Source organism: Lepisosteus platostomus, chromosome 24, assembly GCF_059453375.1.
Source record: "Lepisosteus platostomus isolate fLepPlt1 chromosome 24, fLepPlt1.hap1, whole genome shotgun sequence".
NCBI classification, from domain to species: domain Eukaryota; kingdom Metazoa; phylum Chordata; class Actinopteri; order Semionotiformes; family Lepisosteidae; genus Lepisosteus; species Lepisosteus platostomus.
Genome location: NC_142634.1, coordinates 7,743,206 through 7,765,189, shown reverse-complemented (window position 1 = coordinate 7,765,189; position 21,984 = coordinate 7,743,206). Strand labels below are relative to the sequence as shown.

At 38.6% G+C, this 21,984-nt stretch overlaps 2 protein-coding genes across 13 annotated transcripts in view; one reads left to right on the top strand and one right to left on the bottom strand.

Moving 5' to 3' along the window:
• The window catches only part of LOC148641506 (serine/threonine-protein kinase TAO3), a 43,117-nt gene extending 40,167 nt beyond the window's left edge, over window positions 1–2,950 (bottom strand). The window contains exon 1 of one of the 3 annotated variants that reach the window (XM_088618350.1): window positions 2,818–2,950. The gene's annotated coding sequence lies outside the window, so the exon portion shown is untranslated. Of the gene's footprint in view, window positions 1–2,327; window positions 2,419–2,508; window positions 2,659–2,817 lie in introns of those variants that run through there. The other 2 variants (XM_088618351.1, XM_088618352.1) reach the window with 2 other exon arrangements.
• Window positions 1,619–18,722, top strand: suds3 (SDS3 homolog, SIN3A corepressor complex component). 10 transcript variants are annotated; one of them, XM_088618363.1, is made up of 13 exons: window positions 1,619–1,766; window positions 5,230–5,316; window positions 9,138–9,207; window positions 9,654–9,709; window positions 11,216–11,287; window positions 11,583–11,602; window positions 12,073–12,229; window positions 12,664–12,759; window positions 13,269–13,330; window positions 13,765–13,786; window positions 14,519–14,624; window positions 17,052–17,136; window positions 17,666–18,722. In XM_088618363.1, exons 4-13 carry the CDS (start codon window positions 9,655–9,657, stop codon window positions 17,762–17,764), a joined length of 774 nt encoding a protein of 257 aa, XP_088474489.1. In that variant the 5' UTR covers window positions 1,619–1,766; window positions 5,230–5,316; window positions 9,138–9,207; window position 9,654; the 3' UTR covers window positions 17,765–18,722. The 10 variants fall into 10 exon arrangements, with proteins under 10 accessions (XP_088474489.1, XP_088474481.1, XP_088474490.1 ...); XM_088618355.1 differs by lacking the exon at window positions 1,619–1,766 and adding an exon at window positions 3,179–3,377; XM_088618364.1 differs by lacking the exon at window positions 1,619–1,766 and adding an exon at window positions 3,914–4,367.
• The last annotated feature ends 3,262 nt before the right edge of the window (window positions 18,723–21,984 follow it).

Below are 21,984 nucleotides of genomic sequence, written 5' to 3'. Positions count from 1 at the left end.
GGGGCAGGGAGTCACGTGCTCTCTCGTCTGCTTAACGCCAAGGAAACCAGGATAAGCTGCAGCCCAATGATCCGCTGTGGCTCGGTTGTGGACAAGATCTACTGCATCTATGGCACATTCATGGATACTGGACAGCCTAGTCTGATTCCACTGCACATCTGACAACACAACATTTTCACATAATCGCTTTTGGCGTTGCTTAGCAGAGAGCCCATGAACCGACTGCGAAAAGAGCTGAACTGCCTGTTCACCTAATCGCCCTTCAAAAGCACAACAGAATCTAAGACTGATTAAAAATGAAGTCTAAATCATAAAACAATAACTTTTAATTGTCATTCCGGGCTTTAAAACTGAAGCCTCTCTGTTTATTCAATATGCACTCAATCTCCTATGTAGGAATCCATGTTAAAAAAAACTTCCAAGGAGAAAAAAAACTGTCACAGTAAGATCTCAAGGCTGTAACATTAGCACATTATAGTAAGAGTACTATTTTTACTTGGAATAATTTAATAAGGTACATATCTAGGATAGTTAAATAACAGCATTATAAATTACACAGAATGAGATTAAAAGTACAATAGGTTACCATTTAACTTCCAATTTATGACTGTTCAAGGAGCAATGTCCCTTAATAACCACACATTAGCCACTGATTCACTGACTAATAAAAGAAATTACTCTGCATTAGTAACATCACTGATGGAAAAAGACAACCCCTTTAGACAATGCATTTCGGATATGGGCCTCCGTAGAAAAAAGCTGGTTAAATCGTCATGTTATGCTTACAATTTACTTTGTACCGTATTTTTTGTTTAAATTCTGAACTAAGATACAAAAGGAATAATTTCCGTTTCCACGGGCAAACGAAATAGTAGCAATTTAACAATTGTAAGCCATTTCAAGTAAGTCCTTATAAAGACTGAGTGCTTAAATATTGCTGCTATGCTGTCATGAATACTGTACTCCTAAAGAGACCGTGCTTCTGTGAACACAGAATAGCTCGTTCCCGTGCAAAGCAGACATGTTTTGAAAATACCGTACTAGGTCATACAAACATTGCCAATATTCAACATGTTGTCTGGTAACATTGTTGCTCCATGGACAGACAAATTACCCAGCACGTTGCTGGAACATGAAAACAATTTATGGTATACAGTTTAAAGAACATTTTTCCCCCCTTAAGAATAGTCATTCTAAGAACCAAGAAGCCAAAGAGCTGAAAAACCAGTCTCTTCCCTATTTTCTTACGCGATATCACTTCCTTATGCCTCTACAATTCTTTAAAAACAGAGCTTTGAGGAGAGGTGTACTCACTGCTGAAAATGTCAACACATACCACCCTGAAGCACAACATTAAACGTGCTTTTCATTTTTTTCGTGCTAAACCTTCTTTTCATTACAACAAATATAATTGCTGGTTTGAACGTTAATGATAATTTATTTCGAGCTGTAGCAGGACCGATGTATCACTACAAGTCCTATTTTTTATAAACGGGTCATTCACATTTAATTGTCTAGAGATAGTGCTGTTATGAATCCTATAGGGATACTGATGCTATATGAACCACTCTGTACCGGTACTCAAAACGAGTGTAACAAAAACCGACAATAAACAGCAACATCGTCTCAAACAACGCAAAATCGCGTTTAGGGCTTGAACTACTGCGAATCAAATAAAATGAAGCGAATGTGTAATGCGCGATGCCATCTCGTTTTTGATACGGCAAGAGGATAGATCTCCGTGAAGAAATAAATAAAAGTGCGAGGTAAGGTGATGAAGTCAGTCGCCATACGTTATCTAGAACAGCACTCGCTCGTAAATAGGCGTATGCTACCGAAATCGTTCAAATACAAAGTTGTGGTTTTGCGTTTAATAAATCTTATTACATTCTGAATGTTTCAAGAGACCGTCGTCTGAAGAAGTTCATCTGTGTATTATTTTGGATACTAATATCACATCTTGTTAATAATAGCGTCTTGGTCGAAAAGGTACATTTTTGCTGGGTTAGTATTAAGACCTGGGTTGAACAGACACAGGATTTTTTTTTAAATAAAAAAAATGCTAATTAGGCCTAGTTATACTGTCGAACCTAGGACGGAAAAAACAAGTACTGTACCTCTATTTATTCCTCGCTATCATCTTTAGCCACTGCGTTTCTTACAACAAGTACACCACGTTCGTCAAATTAAAAATAATCATAATCATGCAGGTCGGGTAGTAAATTACAGAGAAGTAACACAGCCTGTGCTTCACCGTCAAGTTTATCGTTCTGAATAGTACTAAGCACGTACAAAAACACGAATTTCAAAATAAGTTACATAATTACCACGGCTCGACGTTACTTCACATCAAGTGCTGTACCCAGTCGAGAGATTAGCAGCTTTAAGAAATAAAACCCGTTCACTGCTAGTTTCTTTTCAGCGTGCACGATAATAAGGAAATATGCGAGACTGGGCAGTACGCACGTATCTGTATGATTACACCGAAACCGTAACTAAATTACTTACGTGGTATACATTTAGGATGCTTTTCCTAGACTTCCCCACTTGGCCTCTTAGCCTTTTGCCGAGAGGTTCAGAAAATTAACAGAACCTTATAATAAAAAGGATATTCACATCTAAGCTCCGGGCAGGTGTAGCAGTTCCTGTACTTATCAACCCCCTGAGTTCAAGTTCAACTCGGCGTGTAGAAGTTACACCACGTCATTGCGTTCACCACTTGCTCTTTAAAAACTTGTATTAACTCCTTTCTGCAGAAGCAAACAAACAACAACAACAAAAACAAAAACGCGCTGCCAAATAATTTCATCTACTGACCGTCGAGCGTCTCCTCCAGAAAAAAAATCCAACTTTGATCAAAATCATGAAGTCCGCCTTCGGGGGTTTTTTTTTGTCAACTGGAGTTTCGATCTCTTTTTTTAAAAATGCAGCTTGACTTCCTGAATGAAGACTCGTCTTCGCCAGGCCCGGCAACGTCGTGACAGCAGCAATATAGTCACTATCCACAAGCGGAAATAAGAGTTAAAACAAGATTTTTTTTTTAAAAGAAGAAAACCCTCGTTTCTCCGTCGCCTCGAAACCCAAGTCACGCAAGTCTTTCGCAGCTGTGCCGTTAAAGTGCGGTAAAGAGAGCGGCGGTACTCACTTTTGGTGTTGTCAGTCTATTTCGTCTTGCAACATGATAAATACAGATTGGGATATTTCTTCTCTATTTTCTCTCGCCCTGGACTCTGAGGTGCGGTTCTGTGTTCAGGATGCACCAATCGAGCGCAGAGCGCATCAGCGGGCGGACAAGACCTTCGCACACGAAGGAGGAATATCGGTTATCGATGATTTCTCTTGCGCAATTCTTAACCCTCGGTGCTGGAGGGCAGAAGGTTTGACCCGAATAGGACTTGCTTCGGACCCAAACGTTTAATCTCTTTCACCTTTGAGTAAAGGCAATTTAAAAAAAACAACAACGTACTAAGGTTTCTTGTCGGTCCAATACTTAGCCCAAAAATGGAAATAATGCAAAAAATAAAAATAAGGAATCGCATAATTGATTTTAAAAAATGTACTAACAGGCAGCTGATGCGGTTGGACATATTTTGTTAATTAGAAACACCACTAAAGGGGCCTTTACAGCTAATATTTAAATTGAACATTGGACAGTTCTCAGTTCTAGGTATTCCCGTGGAACGTGTTACGGGAAATTGCATTTTGTTCATCTGAAGAAACACGCGTTCAAAGGCATTTTCATACTCAAGTCAACACGACATTTGTCCTCAATGTACTCTGTACTCAAGTTACTTATCTATACAATTTGGCCTGCCTAACACAACCCTAAAATAGCAAACGAACAGCGTGTCAAAAAATACTTGTTTGAGGAAATAAGGAGATATGATGAAATAATATATATATATAATATTGCTCATAAAAGTTCTGATGTGAGATATCAAACAGCTGCTTTAGGGCTCGGTCACTCGAGAGCTGTCTATCCCAATGCGTGGAAGGGATCTGAATTTAGTATTTTGACAGGGGTTCTGCATTGGGTACAGTATGTTAAGGGTAATGGTAAGGCAATGAAAACATTAAGTGATTGCTGGGCAAAATCTAACCAGATGAGACCGAAATAAGACACGTTTCAGGTCAAAGGCAGCAGCCTTATAGGAAAATGCACATTGACAGAATCAGTAAATGTTCGTTACAGATCGACAAGTGTAGATATTTACCTCCAGGGTGAACAGCTGAATTTAAATTATGAAAATCGATACTGTATACATTTCCTACTCTGATTTTACTAAACTTTTTTTACTAATGGTTTTCAGACGAGGTAAAAATCACGGATTACGGCTCCATCTACTGTTGACAACGAGAAAGAAATGGTACTTGGAAACAGTTTTGGCATTGCTTTTAACATTGTTGCAACATTAATAAGCAATTATGCGATATGGGGAAAAATGCACACTATGCTTTATTAGCCACAAATATATTTCATAAACGGCCTAATAATTAAAAACAGCCATGCCATAACATGGATTTAAAAATAGGATTGTATAGATAGCAAATCTTAATTCGATACATTGCTAATAAAAAGGAGCGACTCATTCTAGTAATCATGAAAACATATTCTTATTTCTACGTTTTGCAAAATTTGAAAATGTAGTTGTTATTCGCTGCACTGCTCTGTAACGAATAATTAAAAACTACATTTCCCATAAACCACCGTGTTCGCGCCGTATATATAAGAAGGACAGATGCGTACGATTATTGTTTTTAAATGGCATGCAAAATATACAAAGTCGAATATTTTCAAAGACAGATAACAATTTCACGCTTCGTTGTAAGAAATAAAGTAAATACCAGTTAGAGAGAGCTGAATAATGATAATTTTCAACAGAGCGCTCATTAATGAAGCTGTCTTTTACATTGCCTGGCGGAAATGGAAGGTATGCCTCATAATAAATGTAACTTCATAAGATTTATTTCAATTTAAAAAATATATATTCTCATATTTCATTCTAAAACCTAAGATATTTCCAGAAAAAATAGTCACCGATACACGAATGTATAATTTCATAGCAGGCATAACATGGGTCTTCTCGAAAATCGAGGGGTCTTAGCCATCTCGGGTGCTGTTGTGTTTTAGAGCTGCATATGTGTATCGATATAGAAACGTTAGTAAAGATTTTTTTAATTATATTTTCTTCTGAATACATAAAATGACTTCGGCGTTGTTATCGCCAGTTGTGGATTATTACAACGACGACGAAGAATTGGACAGCGTAGATGAGGACGACGATCGGAGTTTCAGAGGGAGAGATTCAGAGGAAGGTACTGACACGAACGACTGCAAAATGTGGAGTTTTACTGTTCAGTCGGGTTGTTTTCCTTGTTTTCAGTGCAGCATCATACGAGGTTTGTAGCAGGTACCGCTTGCAGGACATTTGAATGGAATTGTATTAGGAGTGTCTGCTAAAGTAGTCGAAACCTAGTGATATACCGTACTTTTAATTTGTTGTCTCCGGAAGATCAAACCGGGAAGAACGTTCGCCTTGATGCATGTGTACCTCATGCAGATGGGGAGGGACGTACGAAATAAACAAATGTAAAGCACGTTCAGTTCATGTGCATGTTTTGTCCGGAAATACAGTTTCTTGACGTTTTGCACAAAGCACTGGACGTGCGAAACATGTACCTATATTGAGCAAACAATATCAACACAATCTCATAGGGTAATCAAGGGAAGATTAAGGCAAATAAAATATAAATCATGTTATGGGTATGGAATATTTTACTTAGGTGAAGTATCCAATGTAATTTGTTGTTTAGTGAATGGAAAGGAAACTCAGAACTTCACTGCCCACAATCAGTTGATTGACAGATGACAGAGATTGAGAATGAGGATGTAATTGGTTTTGCGGTAGCGGAAGCTTTTACCGGATTGGACGGAGGCAGTGTCATTTAAAGTGCACGAACAGTTGTGTTGAAGCAGGACACGAAAAGAGAAAGCTGTACTCGTTTCGCTTACGACCTTAACGTTTCTCTCGCCTTTGAAGCCATGGCAACGTATTAAAGGACTGCGATCAGTGGGCCTGTATTTCATTTAAATCTAAGTATAGATTATCGTACAGATGTATTGGATGTAATGTAAGAAACTGCAAAAGATACCTGCTGTACTTTTAGTTTTTATTCTACCAGACTGCATAAACCTGTCCTGTAAGCATTCAGTTTACTACGGCTGGATTCAGTTTCTGAATTGCATGCGATATGGTAAAAATAGGGCGATATGGGTGTGATAGTATAGCGAATCATTTGCTACATAACTACGCATAGAAGGCAAGTCTGGTTTGAGTTTTATCTGGAGCAAAACTAGAGACTGAGTTACTATCGAGGCTATTGTAACGTCGGGGCCCGAAATGAGGGGACATTTTAACTCGGTTACCTTTGGGGAAAGGCGAGGATCGTTAATTGTCTTAAATCGTTTCTGATTGCACCAACAACTATAGCTGTAGATCTAGAAATTTCGTGCTGTAGTTTAGATTGTGGAAATATTCTGGAGTAATGTTGCATAGTGGCCGCGAGTCGATACGATGTTTCCGAATCGAGTAACAGAGAGACTAAGGTGCCTTGTGATTCTGAGGTTTACGTTAAATGGTGTGTGAGGGGAATTCTGTATTTGTAAACTGTGAAACGGTAAATGTTAAAGTGCTACAAACGGCGTCCTCCTTGCCGCTCTCCACGAAAATGTTATGTTAAAAACTACTTTGTGTGCAAAAAAAAAACTGTTACAAGCAACCCATATTTCTGCAGTCTCTTAAGTGACGTCACCTTGCTGTACAGAATGTCCACTGTGCTGTAAGAGGACAGCAGCTGAATGGCTGGTAACGCGCACGTGCTTATTGCAAACGAAGGTAAATGGCATTCTTAATGTGGTGTAAAGCTGGACAGAATGCTTGCTTTGTTGTGTTGCTGCAGATATGTGCAGCATCTTGAAGTATGACTTGCATATACTGTCAGAGAACGAATTACGCTGCTGGGCTACAATACTACAAATGTAACGACTGGCTGGATGTAAAAGCAACGTGCCTACACACAGTATCTATTTTGTGAGATGCAATAGAAAGCACTCCGTATTGTCAGCAGTTATTCAGTTCTTTGTGTTAAAAATCTGTAAAAATTAAAAAGACGAATGCCAAATGAAACTTGGAAAGGACAAAGAAAGGCAATTTGAACCTTTTAAGTAACAGTGAAACAAACGTTTAAGTTGTATTACTATCACACCAATTAGTTTAAATTTGTTCATGTTTAACAAAAAAAAAGGGACATTTGTAGGATGCCTGTTTTAAGGCAGGCTCCAGTCTTCTGAAGGCCAATTTTGCTAAATCAGTTTTTCTTGATATTTCAGAAATTGTGCCCAAAGCATGGGAAATCTAAAGAAAAGAGTTTTTGCAGACAGTTTTGAACGGTTTATGCAATTCTGACAAGGCCATGACTGTATTAAACTTAACTACTTTATTGAAGTTGGTAAAAATTAAAATTCTGACTGAAGCGCATTGTATCAAACCATTTTGCCCAGAGATATACTCCTGTTGTTAACTTTAATTTTAAAATATAAATGTTATTTTTTTTTACCACATTTATAAATTAAAGTACTGTATAATACTGTATGTTAATGGTGGGCAGTGTCCACCAGTACAGGGTGTTTTAGAGGTCTGACATGTCAACCTTTGAAAGTCTTTTTAAACAGACAGATGACACTTAATAGGAGGTAGTATTTAACTCATCGATAACATGCTAATTGCAAAACAAGATTTTCCACATTGCCTTTTATTGAAGTGCATTTATTGATTTCAGTAAAAGACTAATAATTGATTTTGTAAAATGCAATTTCTTTAAAAAAGCTGGCATTTAGAAATGGAAAATCTTAAGTAAGATAAATGCTGATTAACACAAATAAGAGGTGATATGGATCAAACTGCTTATACTGAAGGGAATTCAAATCCTCTACACAAGGAATACTGTCATCTGTTTCGTAGGACAGCTGACAATTTGTAATGCTTCTCATGTTTTGCCTTCAGGACTCCTCTGTACAAAATTAATCTCCTTTACAAATGTCAACCATCAAAAGAAGCTTAGCATTCTGTTTATGCATGTCATTTTTTAGAAAATTAAAGTATGTTGGGCATTGATTAAATGTTTTTAGCATCTTTTTGATCCCTCCTGACTAGTCATGATGGACTCAATTGGCTTTCTTGCATAAGCACTCAATAAAGTCATTAGTGAGAGAGTGGACTGGGCAGAGGTGTTCATGTCATTTAACATGTCAAATATGAGAACCTAGTGAATCTCATGGAAATCAGTATTGCCCTGTTTACCGAGAGCACAATATCTTTCATGCCAAATCGCCTTGCATGAACTCACCAGCAGGGCAGCCAGACTTTTTGTAGTGATGAATCAAAGTGTTATATAGACTATTCCTGATGGAGTCTGCAAGTGTGGTGCAGAGGAGTAGAACAAGATGCTAATTGTCGCATAATAACAGACCCGTAGGTTTGGAAGCCCAGGAGTGATAGCCTGGCAAGGGGTGTCTAGTTGCTACAGTCCTCCACTTTTTTGATGGTGAGTTGACAGTATATTGCTGAAGTCCTGGGATGTTATTCGCTGCCCTTCTTGCAAGCTCATCCTGACCCGGCAGCATTCCAGGCTTATTCACAGCCCACGTCTTCATGCACCCCGTGTAAGGAGGGCTTTCTTGCATGATGAGAATGTGACGGTTGTGCTACTGATGGCCTGCCTGGCCAACATGAACCCCATTGAACTTTTGTGTGCAAAGCTGGACCAACATGTGGCATATAGGGATCAGAGACCAGTGAACAAGAGCCATGCTTGTCTAGGTTTTATTAGTAGAATTGGACAGAGTCGTACAAGACTGTACCTGCAACATGGTGCAGAGTCACAGATGTACAACTACCAATGCTTTTCCATGGTGGCTACATAGGGTAGTAGCCTCTGACCTTCACTGCTGACCAGGCCTGATGATGACAAATATTAATCAGCATCATGAATTTACCTATGTTGTGTCAGTTCAAGAAAAAATAAATAAACCTGAGACAGATTGTTCTGAATGTTTTTTTTTTGTTCATTTTTTTCAGACACAGAAGATGCCAGTGAAACAGACCTGGCGAAGCAGGATGATGATGACTACGTAGAAATTAAAGAACAGTGAGTGTTACAGCAGAACATTTTTCAGAACATCTGGAGCTCCTGGGCTTTATGTTATGGATTGGAAGACAGCACATTTATTTTAAGATGACGAATGTCTTTAGACAAGACAATAACAGAAACTGTAGATTCTTAGAGGTCAGGCTTTACATAGGCAAACAGAAATTATTACTGCCCTCCAGTGTCAGTCATTAGTTATACCATGTAACCGCTTTTTCTTTGTTTTTGGTATTATGTAAAATAGTATAATCTTTCTTAAACTTGGGTTCTTCAAGATCAGTCTCGTTTATATTTCAATGTTGCGGCCTTGTATTACTTTGCATTCACAGCACAGTTTGCTGTAATGATAGAATGAAGAGAACAGTGTTTCTTTTCAAGAATCCGCATCTTTTATCACTTTCAGGAGACTTTTTCCCTCTCGCCTTACTTGCATTTCTGTTTTATAGAATGTACCAGGACAAATTGGCCTCCTTAAAACGACAGCTGCAACAACTACAAGAAGGTAGGAGATCTTTCCCTTTCACAGAATTGTGCAGTCTTCCTCTATTCATTTTCCTCACTATAAGGAAACGTCTCCGTCGCAGATGAAAATGGATAAGAATAATCTGAGGTGGCAGTATTGCATCTGTTTTTTATTTCTGTTCGATGCTTTCAGATTTATTGCACATTCAAAACAAAGTATTTGAGTGAAGCAGCATTTTCTTTTGTGTCTCTATAAAACAAAATCCAAAAACAGGACACAAGATTGCTCAGATGTGGCTGTGTTTTGGGAAGGGTATCCTCAAGTCAGCTATTTTGAGGGGAAAATGTCCCCTTGTTCTGCTGTTTTTTTTTGCTTAAATACAGCTGCTCACTACATTTACCTGTGTGGGAACAAGTAATAGGTTTATTCCATGCTGAAAAGAGTAGAATGGAAACAAAATGTTTCTTCTTGTCAACAAAACGTTGTGTTTCCATTCCTCTAAAAATAAACCTATTACCCGTTACTTTGCAGCCTACAAATTCTGACGCAGCTACCCACCTGAACTACTGTACATTTACCTGTGTGGCAGAGGTAGATTCTGCTGGTTAGTTCTACTGCTGCTAGCAAGATGGCTGCCTCTGCATTTCGTTTCTGGTGTCAGGGGTCTTTTCTTGATGTCTTGTGTATGGAGCTGTCCTTTCCTTGGGTTCACTGGGCCAAGGAAGGGTTTGGCCAAGGAAGGGGGTACAGCAGCAAACCCCATGAATGCCTTGTTGACCCCACGCCTTAATCCTGCTGTGTGAGAATTACTGGGGTCTTCTGGAGTTGGGCTGGGAGAGAGTGGCCATCAGGAAAGAGATGAGACTGAGAGATAGGAGAGCATATGTGTTATTACATGTGGATTATGTTTATTATCTTCTTATTTATTGTTGTCGTCTTCTTATTTATGGTTATTGTCATCCTGTAAAGCGCTTTGAGAAGCCACCTTTAAAGGCGCTATATAAAATAAAGTTTTTTTTATTATTATTATTTTGCTCTTCCCAAAAAATACGGAAACAGGCTGCCTGTAGGCAACAATCGGCATAGCATATCTAACACCCTGAGAGAAAGCCATCAGTAAGAAACAAGTGTCAAGTAGGAATTGATTGTAACCATCTGTGGACTGCAAAACAGTTTTTCAGTTGTCGGCAAAGACAAGAAATCAATTTTGTGGAAGAAACTAACATTCTTTTTTATATTAAAAAGGTGGGTAAATAGTGTTTTTCATGTAGTTGAATAATTGACGTATTGTTTGTATTTTGCTTAACCTGAAAGTGGTTTGATGGTGGAAAAACATTTTTTTTTCCTGTTCTCATCTGGGTCTCCAGTGAAAATGTTTGAGGAACCCAGCTAAGTAACAGACTGGAAAGGACTATGTCACACAGTGCCTGGACTGATGCTTTTTAAGTGACTGATAATTTCTTCTTTACTACTTGAACCCTTTGGGTAATTTGCTGTTAAATCACCTTAGAATTCTTAAGAAAAGCATATGTGTTATACACACAGGTACTCTGCAAGAATATCAGAAAAGAATGAAAAAACTTGACCAGCAATATAAAGAGAGACTCCGAAATGCAGGTGATGTATTCTCCATGATTTGTAAACCATATTAAATGCCTATAATCAGATGGTTGTAATCCTGATTATCAGAATAAAACTAGATCCTTTAAAATATGTCACATCTATACATGTAATCCATCTTTCATAAATAAGTTTTGATGATCATAACCTGTTGTAATACAGTGTTTAGTTATGTTATAGCATAACATTGAGGATAACTTTTGAAATACTGTGCTTGTATTCTGTGTGATTTCATTATTTTGGCAGTGGTTATGTGAAAAAGATTTCTTACAGCGCTCTGTTTTCCTTTCAGATCTTTTCCTGCAGCTTGAGGTAATTTTAATGTTATATCCATTTGTTTCCCAAAATGATCAGTGTTCGTGTTCATTGCTGTCAAAGTGAGGACAAGATTACACTGATGTAATCCTGATGAGAACATTACTCGCACATTGTGGGGACAAAAGCATTAATGGTGACAATTATGTTTTTTTTGTAATAGATCATCCTTACCCTTTTTGCTTACTGTGTTTTCTTCTATTTTTCTTCATATTTTTATGTTATTGTCTTTGGCTGACGTGCAATCTTTCAAGCGCAGTGCTTTTTCCTGTCACCAGAGCTGTCCTGTGTAATACTCGGAGCTGTATAGTTCAGTTTTATTTTAAAATTCCGCACCTCTGCAGACAGGTGACGAAATACGCTTTGGACCACATGGTTGTCTGTGTGCCCTTGTCATGTTTTTTTTTGGTGGGGGGGCTGGCAGATAATTTAAAGATTCCGTGTTTTGGGTTTTCTTTTTGTTACAGACGGAGCAGGTAGAAAGGAACTACATCAAAGAAAAGAAAGCCGCAGTGAAGGAATTTGATGATAAGAAGGTCGAGCTGAAGGAAAACCTAATAGCAGAGCTGGAGGAGAAGAAAAAGATGATAGAGAATGAGAAATTAACAATGGAACTGACAGGCGGTGTGTGGAAAAAATTAATCAGATAGCAAATCGCACTTATAAAAGGATGAAAAGACGTCTCAAATAGCTGTACAAGAACTTTTTGGCTGGCAACTAAGGTGTAATTTATTTTTCTTCTGGAACATTTCCTTCGAAACCAATAAAAAAAAAATCCTGATTTCAAAGTTTAGTTTAACATGACCCCTTTTAAATTAAGCACGAACTGTACTGTATCTCATTTTATAAAATACATATTGAAGACGTCTTTCCAAAGGGGATTTTTGCCTACATCGAGGCTTAGCTTAAACATTTCTAAAACAAAAAGGGCTTTAATTCTTGTCATTCTTGCTTGAAAGGAATTTTGTATCCTTTTGATGAATGACTGAATCTTGAAAGGTTGTGCATTATTATAGTCATTGGTTTGCGAACTGAGCCGCTTGTTTTTCTTCATGTAGATTCCATGGAAGTCAAACCTATTATGACACGGAAACTGAGAAGGCGACCCAACGATCCTGTCCCCATACCAGATAAAAGGCGGAAACCTGCTCCTGATATCCTTGTCAATCCATCCATCCGTTTTCTAAGCACTTCTTCCTGGTCAGGGTCATGGGGATCTGGAGCTTCTCTCCACCAGCAGCAGGCACAAAGGAGGGTATACCCTGGACTGGATGCCAGGCCATCACAGGGCAAACACACATACAGACATGCACACACCTCCGCCAGGGCTAGTTTTTCCAGAAGCCAGTTAACCTACCAGTATACTTTTGGACTGCGCTAGGAAACCCCTGTTCACGTGGGGAGACCATAAAAACTCCATGCAGATAGAAGCCCCGGTCCAGAATTAAACCCAGGGCCCCAGAGTTCTGAGGCAGCAATGGTAACCACTGCAGCACCATAATCCCCGTCTATGTGATGTTAAATAACCCTCTGTCTGTTCAGTCATAGCAAACGAAACAAGCACAATTATTCAGCTGTGGCGTTTTGGCCAGCACTTTTGTGGAACTGTTTTCCCAGTGGAGGATACTACAATACTACAGACGTTTTCTTTAACTCCTGTTACCCCAGCTAAACTATTTACTTACAGATGATCAGATAATGGAAGACTTACGGACACTGAACAAGGTCAGTATAGTTGTCTTATTCATTTCCCGATAAGGACATTTTGGTCTGTATAGATAATATGCATTGGTTTTGCATTTGCATAAATATATTATGTAAATTAAATACAGCAAAAGCATACAATGTATTTCTCATGATTTAAAGTTTAACACTCCAAATCCAAATAGAAGCCAGGGAGAAAACATGGTAAACATTTCCTTCTATGTATAAGTCTTGCATCACTTTCCTGCTCATGATGATGGCCATATGCTGAAATTACTTTGTATTTTAGTTATATCCATTAATAGAATCATTACTACTTACTGAATTTTTCAGAAACTTTATAGTTTATATAGTTCTATCTAAAATGACTAGTAAGTGGGTTATTTCTTCATTATGAGGTGAATATGAATAAAAAAAGCATTCTATGCAATGTTTCTTTTTCTTTTTTTCCACAGCTAAAGTCACCCAAACGTCCAGGTAGGAAAGTTTTTTGCTCTTGAATGGATCTTATGAAATCTAATAAATCATGTGCTGAAATTCAGGGGGTTTTCACAGACCTTGAATACCTATTTCTAGGGGGTGGTTTATTCACACAAGATTTTTCAATGTCGATCCCAGTTCACTGGCTTGTTAATATCAACAAATGCTCTTGTTTTGAAAAATTGCAGAATTATTTAAAAAAACTTTAAAAAAAAAACATACTCAAGTTCCTTTGGTTTTAAGGTCCAGAAGGCCTCCCGATTACAGTATTTAATTATCCCATTTTCCTCTGGTTATAGACCTTGCCTGCTTTTAAATAAGCAAAGCAAAAATACAAAGACGTGTTTTATTTTACTTCTGATGTCAATCAAAGGTTTAGAAGGAATGGCTTCAGGCAAGTAGAGTTTCAGAGTGGTATTAAATATATATAAAATAGGTTCTACTGTTCTGTATTGGCACTGTAATGTGAAATTGAAAAGTTCTTTCTGGAATCCAGTATTAGCTTCCTTGTTTATTAAATGTTAATGAACCAGTACCAAATCCCAGTGGTGATTGGAAAATGCAGTACTCTGCGCTAGCATGCTTATATTTGTTAGGCTGAAGTGATGTGAAAATTTCTTAGTTAGGGACAATTTTATATATCTGCTTAGCAGATTTACTTTTCTGGAGCAATTTACATAGTGTAAGGTTAAGGCTTAATTCTTTAATTCTTTTTTGCTTCTTGTTTAGCTTCACCATCCTCCCCTGAACACTTACCAACCACGCCTACAGAGTCCCCCGTCCAGCGCTATGATGCCCGGATAGAAGAAGGAAAGCTATACTACGATAAAAGATGGCAAGTTTTCCTTAAGAATTCGTATGGTGAAATCCAAAAACTGCTGTTACTGCTGGAACTGCTAGGGGGCGATATTGCATAGTTAACTTTCGAGATGTTTTGCTTAATTTTTAAAAAGGGACGAGATCAGTAAGCTTGTGCTACATCGTGTTTGTATTGAAAGAATAAAACGCTTATTTATTATCAGATTGCTTACTAAAAAGTTATTTTGCCTTCCCTCCAAAATAAGCAGTAATTTGACAAATGTTTAGCATGTTGCTATGCTGAAGATAAAAATTAAAATCTTAAGTCAGTTGGAGCTCTCAAATCCTTTAAAACCTTTTAAAAGTCCAGATTTTATTTTTGTTCAATTTGTTGTGTATTGTGAAATGTGTGTTCTTGTATTCGTTTTTTTTTGGGGGGGGGGGGGGTTTGCTTCATTTTAATATAAAGGGCCTTCAGATAATGACAGGAAGGGATACATGTGACATTAAAATTGGTGCTTTACGGCATTCTAACAGGAGGTGGTGCTGTAATACATCTTTTTGTAGTATGTCTGCAGAAGACTCAAAAGCCACTCCTTTTTGAATGAAGACTGGTAGATACAGAATTCAGAGCATCTTCCAGTTGTATAACAATTGTTAAAGTCTACTGGTCCAGCTTTTCAGGGCATGTAATCAGGCTTGGTGATAGTGGTTGCATCACTTTCCATTTTGGACAGAAAAAAAACCTCAGTTACAGCTGAAACTAAGAACTAAAAGAATATTCTCTCTAGTATGCCGAACGATCTTATTTAATGCGTTTAATGTATCTTGCATTCATGAAAATGTGGTGTGATGGTGAAGCATAGGGCTTATAGAAGTACATAAGCTGAAATAAAGTAAAAGAAAACCCCTGAGATAAACTCTTAACATCAATGTGACACCTGCTCCTGCATGTTTGGGTGCCTTTTAAAGCTCATTGGCATTGGAAATGAAATAATGTCAATTGTTAAGCCATTTCTGGTTTTTTTTCCAACTGCTTTTGAGTAGCACACTCTTGTTTCATAGAACGTCGGTCTATGAGAGGCTGTGGGTGGGACACTTCTAGAGTTGCCCCAGGCTTGGTGAGGTGTGTGCTGCCCCAAAGGAAGAATTACTCCCAACCTTGCCATACACAGTCAACCTCCAGCCTTCTCTGCTGGATATTAAAAATATTCAGCCCAGGTTCCCTTAACTTTGCTGGGACTAACTTGCAACCCTCAAAAGATGAAGATTAATAATAAGTATCAACCCGACGGAGATAATTTACTGTCTGAGCAATGATAATTTACATTATTTATGAGCATGATTGCTCAGAAAGACAGAAACGGCATTATAATTAATGCTAGTTACTCTTGTTGATCTCATTGATCTTTTTCCTTTGCTCAGTTGCTGACACCTCTCTGCAGGCTGTGGGGTGGTTAGCGCTGTTGACTCACAGCTCAAGGGTCCCATGTTGCTCTTTGGCCTTGACTGACCGACCGTGTGGCTCTTATCTGTGTTTTTGTGCTTGTGCGGGTATTGTTCCACAAGTTTATACTGTAAATGAGAGGGGGCTGTGCAGCTCAAGTTGGATAGATTTTCATGGATAGAGACGTGGACAGTATGTTTGACCTATTGGTTAGGTTAACCTTACTTATTTAGGAGTGCTGTAGAAGCAGGGGGCAGCACTGGGGCCTGGGGTTCAATTCCTGTGTATATGTGGGGTTCCTCCAGGTGCTCCGGTTTCCTCCCACAGTCCAAAACCAAACTGGTGGGTTAGCTGACTTTTGGAAAAATTGACCCTGGTCCTGTCTGTGTTTTTTTTCTGTGTGTGTCCAGCGATAGACTGGCGTCCCATCCAGGGTGTACCCTGCCTTGTGCCCGTTGCTTGCTGGGATAGGCTCCAACTTCCCCACAAGTCTGAATTGGAAGAAGCAGTGAGAAAATGTGATTAGAACTGAGATGCGTTGTGCTTCAGGGCCGTTTGAAAGAATTCTCTCTGGTTATTAATGACACTTGCGCACAGCCAATACAAGATTAGTCACTGCCTAGGGATTTGTTTACATTTGATAGAATATGATCAATATTGTTCACCAGCAAACTTTGAAAGTTTAATATTGAGTAAAAACACAATAACACCTTGGCACTACTGGGGAAAAAAAAACATACTACACATATACATTTGTATATAGTGATGAATAAATGCATTTTTGTGGATGTTGGTTTCATAACAATTTACTTTTGTAGTCCTGTTTAGAGGTGAGTATATCGGGCATGCTCAGTCGATTTTCCTTTTTAACTCTGGGACTGCTTCTTTCAGGGCCTGATGGTTTTTGTACCCTGTGCAACATAGAAAGTGGAAAAATTGCATTTGTCTTGTGGATTATGAAGCTTGTATTTCAATGCAAAGCAGACTAAAAACCGAGATATGTTGTTTTTCACACAGGTACCATAAAAGTCAAGCTATCTATCTGGAGTCTAAGGAGAATACAAGGATCAGCTGTGTGATTAGCTCAGTGGGAACAAATGAGGTTAGTTTTTTTGTTTGTCCCAACTGCCTCAAGTTAATTAGTGAAAATGTAACATTAAAGGATTCTTCTGCACTCCTAGGAAGTCAAAGGGAGCATAAGGTCCCTGAGTATTTCTTTGACTCCATTATGTTTTTATTATTAAGTTTCAGTTATGGTCTCCATGCTTTCAGATTTTTGTTTTTAGTAATGCTTATCTGGATTTTTCACAGTAGGAAACAGGTCTCATGGTGTGTAGACAGCTGCATCCTTAATAAACTGTTTTTAAATGCTAAGCTTTGTAAATAATGAAATTGTGCTCCTGTGTGTGAATTCTTTGTCTCCATGTCTTTTTGAAATTGTTGTTAGAGTTTATCGATAACACGATGGGCGAAGGATCAGCTTCCCTCACTTGCAAAATGCGAATCTTTTTGAGGAGTCGAGTAAATGAGGCATAAAGCCATTATAATACCAGCAAGTTCTAGATGTCATTTTTTATTAAAATATAAGCATCCATAATAATCCCAGGACATTGTGTTTATTTTAATGGCAGATTTGGGTGAGAAAGACCAGCGACAGCACCAAGATGAGGATTTATTTAGGACAGCTACAGAGAGGGGTGTTTGTGATCCGTCGACGCTCGGCTGCATAGACTCTCATCTTCGGGCCCCCATATTCTCAGCCTTCAGTGCCCCCACAGGACAGCTCTTTTAATCTTGCATTATCCAAATCATTGCCTCACTGCCTCAGGAGTTCTCCTTGGACTGAAAAACTGCTGTCAGAACATGTCAAGAAGAAAAGGAGCAAAAATGTACGCAACACCGCGGCTGTTTTTTCTTCCTTGTCAAGTTTTGCGGATGCAGGTGATAGATGTAGAGACCTTTCTTTCTGCTTTGATTGCTATGTTTTGAGTTTCTTGGCACAGTGTCTGGTGTGTAGGTCTTCAGGAGCCACAGTTCAGCTGAGAGTTTCGGTCATTTTAAGTCACGGGTAAAAACTCATAAATAAGGGATAATTATTTAGCCTTATCTAAACTTATTTTGCCTGTTTCCTGTGGTCTTAAGGCTGCTGCCATTTAGGAAGACCTGTATGACCTGCTGGATTGCACAAAACAAATTGCTTCATTAACGTCAGGTGTCCTCCATGGGCCATATTCTGAGAGCAGGGTGTAACTCAATACTACATTTTAGTTACGAGTGTTATATGACTCCTGCAGCTCTCAGCTGATGTTATGTTTGTCAGGAATCTTCCTGCTATGTTTTTTGAATGGACAGTACGTGAACAGAGCCTTTACCGAAGGGGAGAAAAGTTAGCTTCTCTCAGCTCTATGCTTTTTTTTGTATTTTTACCTTTATTTGTATTGGTTTACTATTGTGATCACTAATTCTACTTCTCTTCAGATGTGAAAAGCATAAAAACCTGGCATTGGACTTCTTAAAGTTTAAATATTCAACATAATGTTATAAATTACTGTGGAATTCAAGAGCAAAAAGTGATTGAGAAACAGAACAGCTCTCAAATGGTGCACATGAATTAAGATAACTCCTTAATGGCTGTGATTTGTACATTTAATGCTTTGTCTCATCTCTATAAATATTTTTCATCCTTTTCATAGTTACATTGTCATGCTTTTCTTCAAGGAATTTAAAGTTCTTTGGTTTCCTTGTAGCATAGTGAAAAATGCAATTGCTTTACTGTATGTACCTAAAATACTTTTTACTGGGACGTTGCCCGTTTTCCTTGGAGACAAATCCATTTAGTGTCAATCCTTTTAATGTCAAACTGATTATTTGCCCTAAATTGAAATTAAACCTCTGATATCACTGCAGTTGTTAAACATTTTAAATGTTAGTCGAATTTGTCTGCCATGTCACTAATTTCCATCCCACTTAATATTGCTGCAGTAATTTTTATTGTATATTGATTGCATATCTGTACCCTTTGGTTAATATATATTAAAATGAAAGTCTCAAATCTAAACATCGTAACCAGTCATAATGTTTCCGTAATGTCTTTAGCTGAAATAAATAAAAAAGTTTGTTCTTAAAGGAAAACTGCAGTCCCAATTTCTAAGACCGGTTATTAAATCTGAGTAACAAAATAGATCAATTGACGGTATCACACAATTTCACAAATTACAAATTAAGCACAAAATTGTGACCTTTCTGAAAGGACTAGATAGTCACCGTGTTGTCACAAACTGCAGGTCTTACCGCGGGCGAGAGTGAGAGTTTGCACAAATTGCCCTTTCTGCTCGGAAGTCACTGTAATGACTAATGTAAGGCGAAGTACAAGCAAATTTGTACAAGTTGTGCAGCAGAAATTTCGGTAATTGCAACTGTTGAGCATTTTCACGTCTCGGCTCATGACTACAAACCCCTTGACCGCACACGGACCAGAACGAGGAAGTGAATCCCACCACGTTCAAGCAGGTCGTTTAATTAAAAGGGGACAGGCAGCACAGCTCCATGCCAGAGGTTCAGTGCTCTGCGGGGGAGAAGCATGTCCTTAACGGAATGGCCCGTGAGCCTGCCCGTGCCTGGGATGGCCTTCTGACCATTCCAGCTCTATCCTCGGCAGCAATCGGCCGCTCGGCCACTGCTTTGGGAATTCCAGTAACCGTTGGCCAGTGACGTAACGCATGCTCAACCCCACAACATTTGGATCAAAGATCGGTTTGGGTGAGTGCTGTTGTCAGTTAAGCCGCTCGGGAGGCCTCATTCTAATATGCTGTGTGTGATAAATTGTCTTCCAAGACTGCTTGTTCAACAAGTCTAAACTCTAACTCATTGATTTAAAAAAAATATTTATCTTAATATTTTAGATTTATCTGAATTCTTATTTAATAAGAATAATACCAGACTACCTTGGGGAAGTTATCCACTCAAACTGTTTTACAGGTAATGGGGACTCCCCTCCACCACCACCCATGTGCAGCCCCACGTGGATGATGCGACAGCAGCCATAGTGCACTCCCCACACACCAGCTCTCAGTGGGGAGGAGAAGAGAGTGATGAAGCCAATTCATAAATGGGGATTATTAGGAGGCCATGATTGGTTAAGGCCAGGGTGAAATTTGGCTTGGACACTAGGGTAACACCCCTTCTGTTTTTGAGAAACGCCCTGGAATCTTTAATGACCACAGAGAGTCAAGACCTCGATTTTTACATCTCATCCGAAGGATGACGCCTTTTTACAGTATAGTGTCCCTGTCACTACCCTGGGGCATTAGAACTCACAAAGACCTTAGAATGAGCGCCCCCTACTGGCCCCACTGACATCACTTCCTGCAGCAACCTTTTCCCAGGAAGTCTCCAATCCAGGTACTGACCAGGCTCACACCTGCTTAGCTTCAGTGGGCTGCCAGTTGTAAGTTGCAGGGTTAAATAGCTGCTGGCTTATGATTAAAACTTACTGTATATTAAACATGCCTGAGTTGTATTAACTTATTAAACAGAGTGCTGTTGAGAATGTTGCCTGAAGTTGAACCTGAAGTTGTGTTGGAAGAAGAGGCCACAGTCTACGTGACCCATACACAGGTTAAGCAGGTGTTGTCTTGGGAGATATCTTGTCGTAAACGGCACAGTTTCATTTCCTTATACACTTTTTTTCTTCAATTATATTGTCCTGTGCATAGCTGGAGCTTGCAACTGGGTGGATTTTAATTTTTTAGAAGGTCAGGTGTTAAGTCCTATCTTCTCGCACGTCTCAGTATGTTGACAAATGTCTGGAGATCAATTTCTATTAGGGCACATGCTGTAGCATTTTCAGCATAATGCAGTCAGGGCTGTTTTAGTTTTGGACTGGAGTCTTTGAAGATTAAATAATTTATTGTCCATTCGTTAAATCGGCCGCACTCTAGCAGCAGAAACTTGTCTTTTATCCAAAAGAGCACGGCACTTAGAAATATTAAAATAGAATTGGGGAGATAATACAGCCTTTTTGTGACTCCTGTCGGACTTCAAAGCACTCTGTAATGGATCCATTAGTGAGGATTACAGCATATCATAATGAAGCAGGAGAAGGATGCTGACAAATATTCAAGGACATCCATACTTCAGGAGGATATTCCAGAGTGCCTCACTCTGAGTCACATGCGTTTGGCAAGTTAAAGAATGTCAAATACAGTGGTTGGTGTTTTTGTTTTTAACTGGCAAACTATAAAATTATTGTTCTTCTTGATCTGAATCTACACTATGATTCTGGGAGAGGTTTTTCAGCCAGAGTAGTGAGAATTCCTGTAATGATTTTGCTCACGGTGGACAGTGATCAATTTGTTATTTCTAATTTTGTATTTGTCCTTTTTCTTTTTGGTTATCACAGTCATGGCATTCTTGCAATCATTTGGAATTTCCTCTTCATTCCATATCTGTATGAGCTGGCAGTGTTGTGTCAATCATGCTTAAAAATGTCAGCAGGAATTTAGTCACTTCCATTGGGTGCTAAAGTAGAATCTTGTCTACAGAGCTAATAAAATGCTCCTTCAAATGGAAACTGAATACCTCCCTTTTCTTGATCAGATCTCCCCTTTCCTTAGGTTTCAAAGAGACTTACAGTAAAAAGACAATAAGATCATTGATCACCTGCTCATTTTCATCAACAAATCCTGAATTGCAATGTTTGTCTCAAGGTCTTCCCAAGTTTTTCAAAACACTTTTCTGCTATTCCTGGAGAACCCACTAGTCTATAATAAGTGTAATCATACTTAATAATTGTGTGTTTCACAGCTTCACAGAACTTTACTCTAAGGGTTATCTTGCCCTTCAATTTTCTCGACGTTATTATGCATCATTTCTGTTACTCAGTAATTCAAATAGTGCAGATTTCTGTATGTTAATGCCTTAGAGTGCAAAATAATAGATTTTTTTTTCA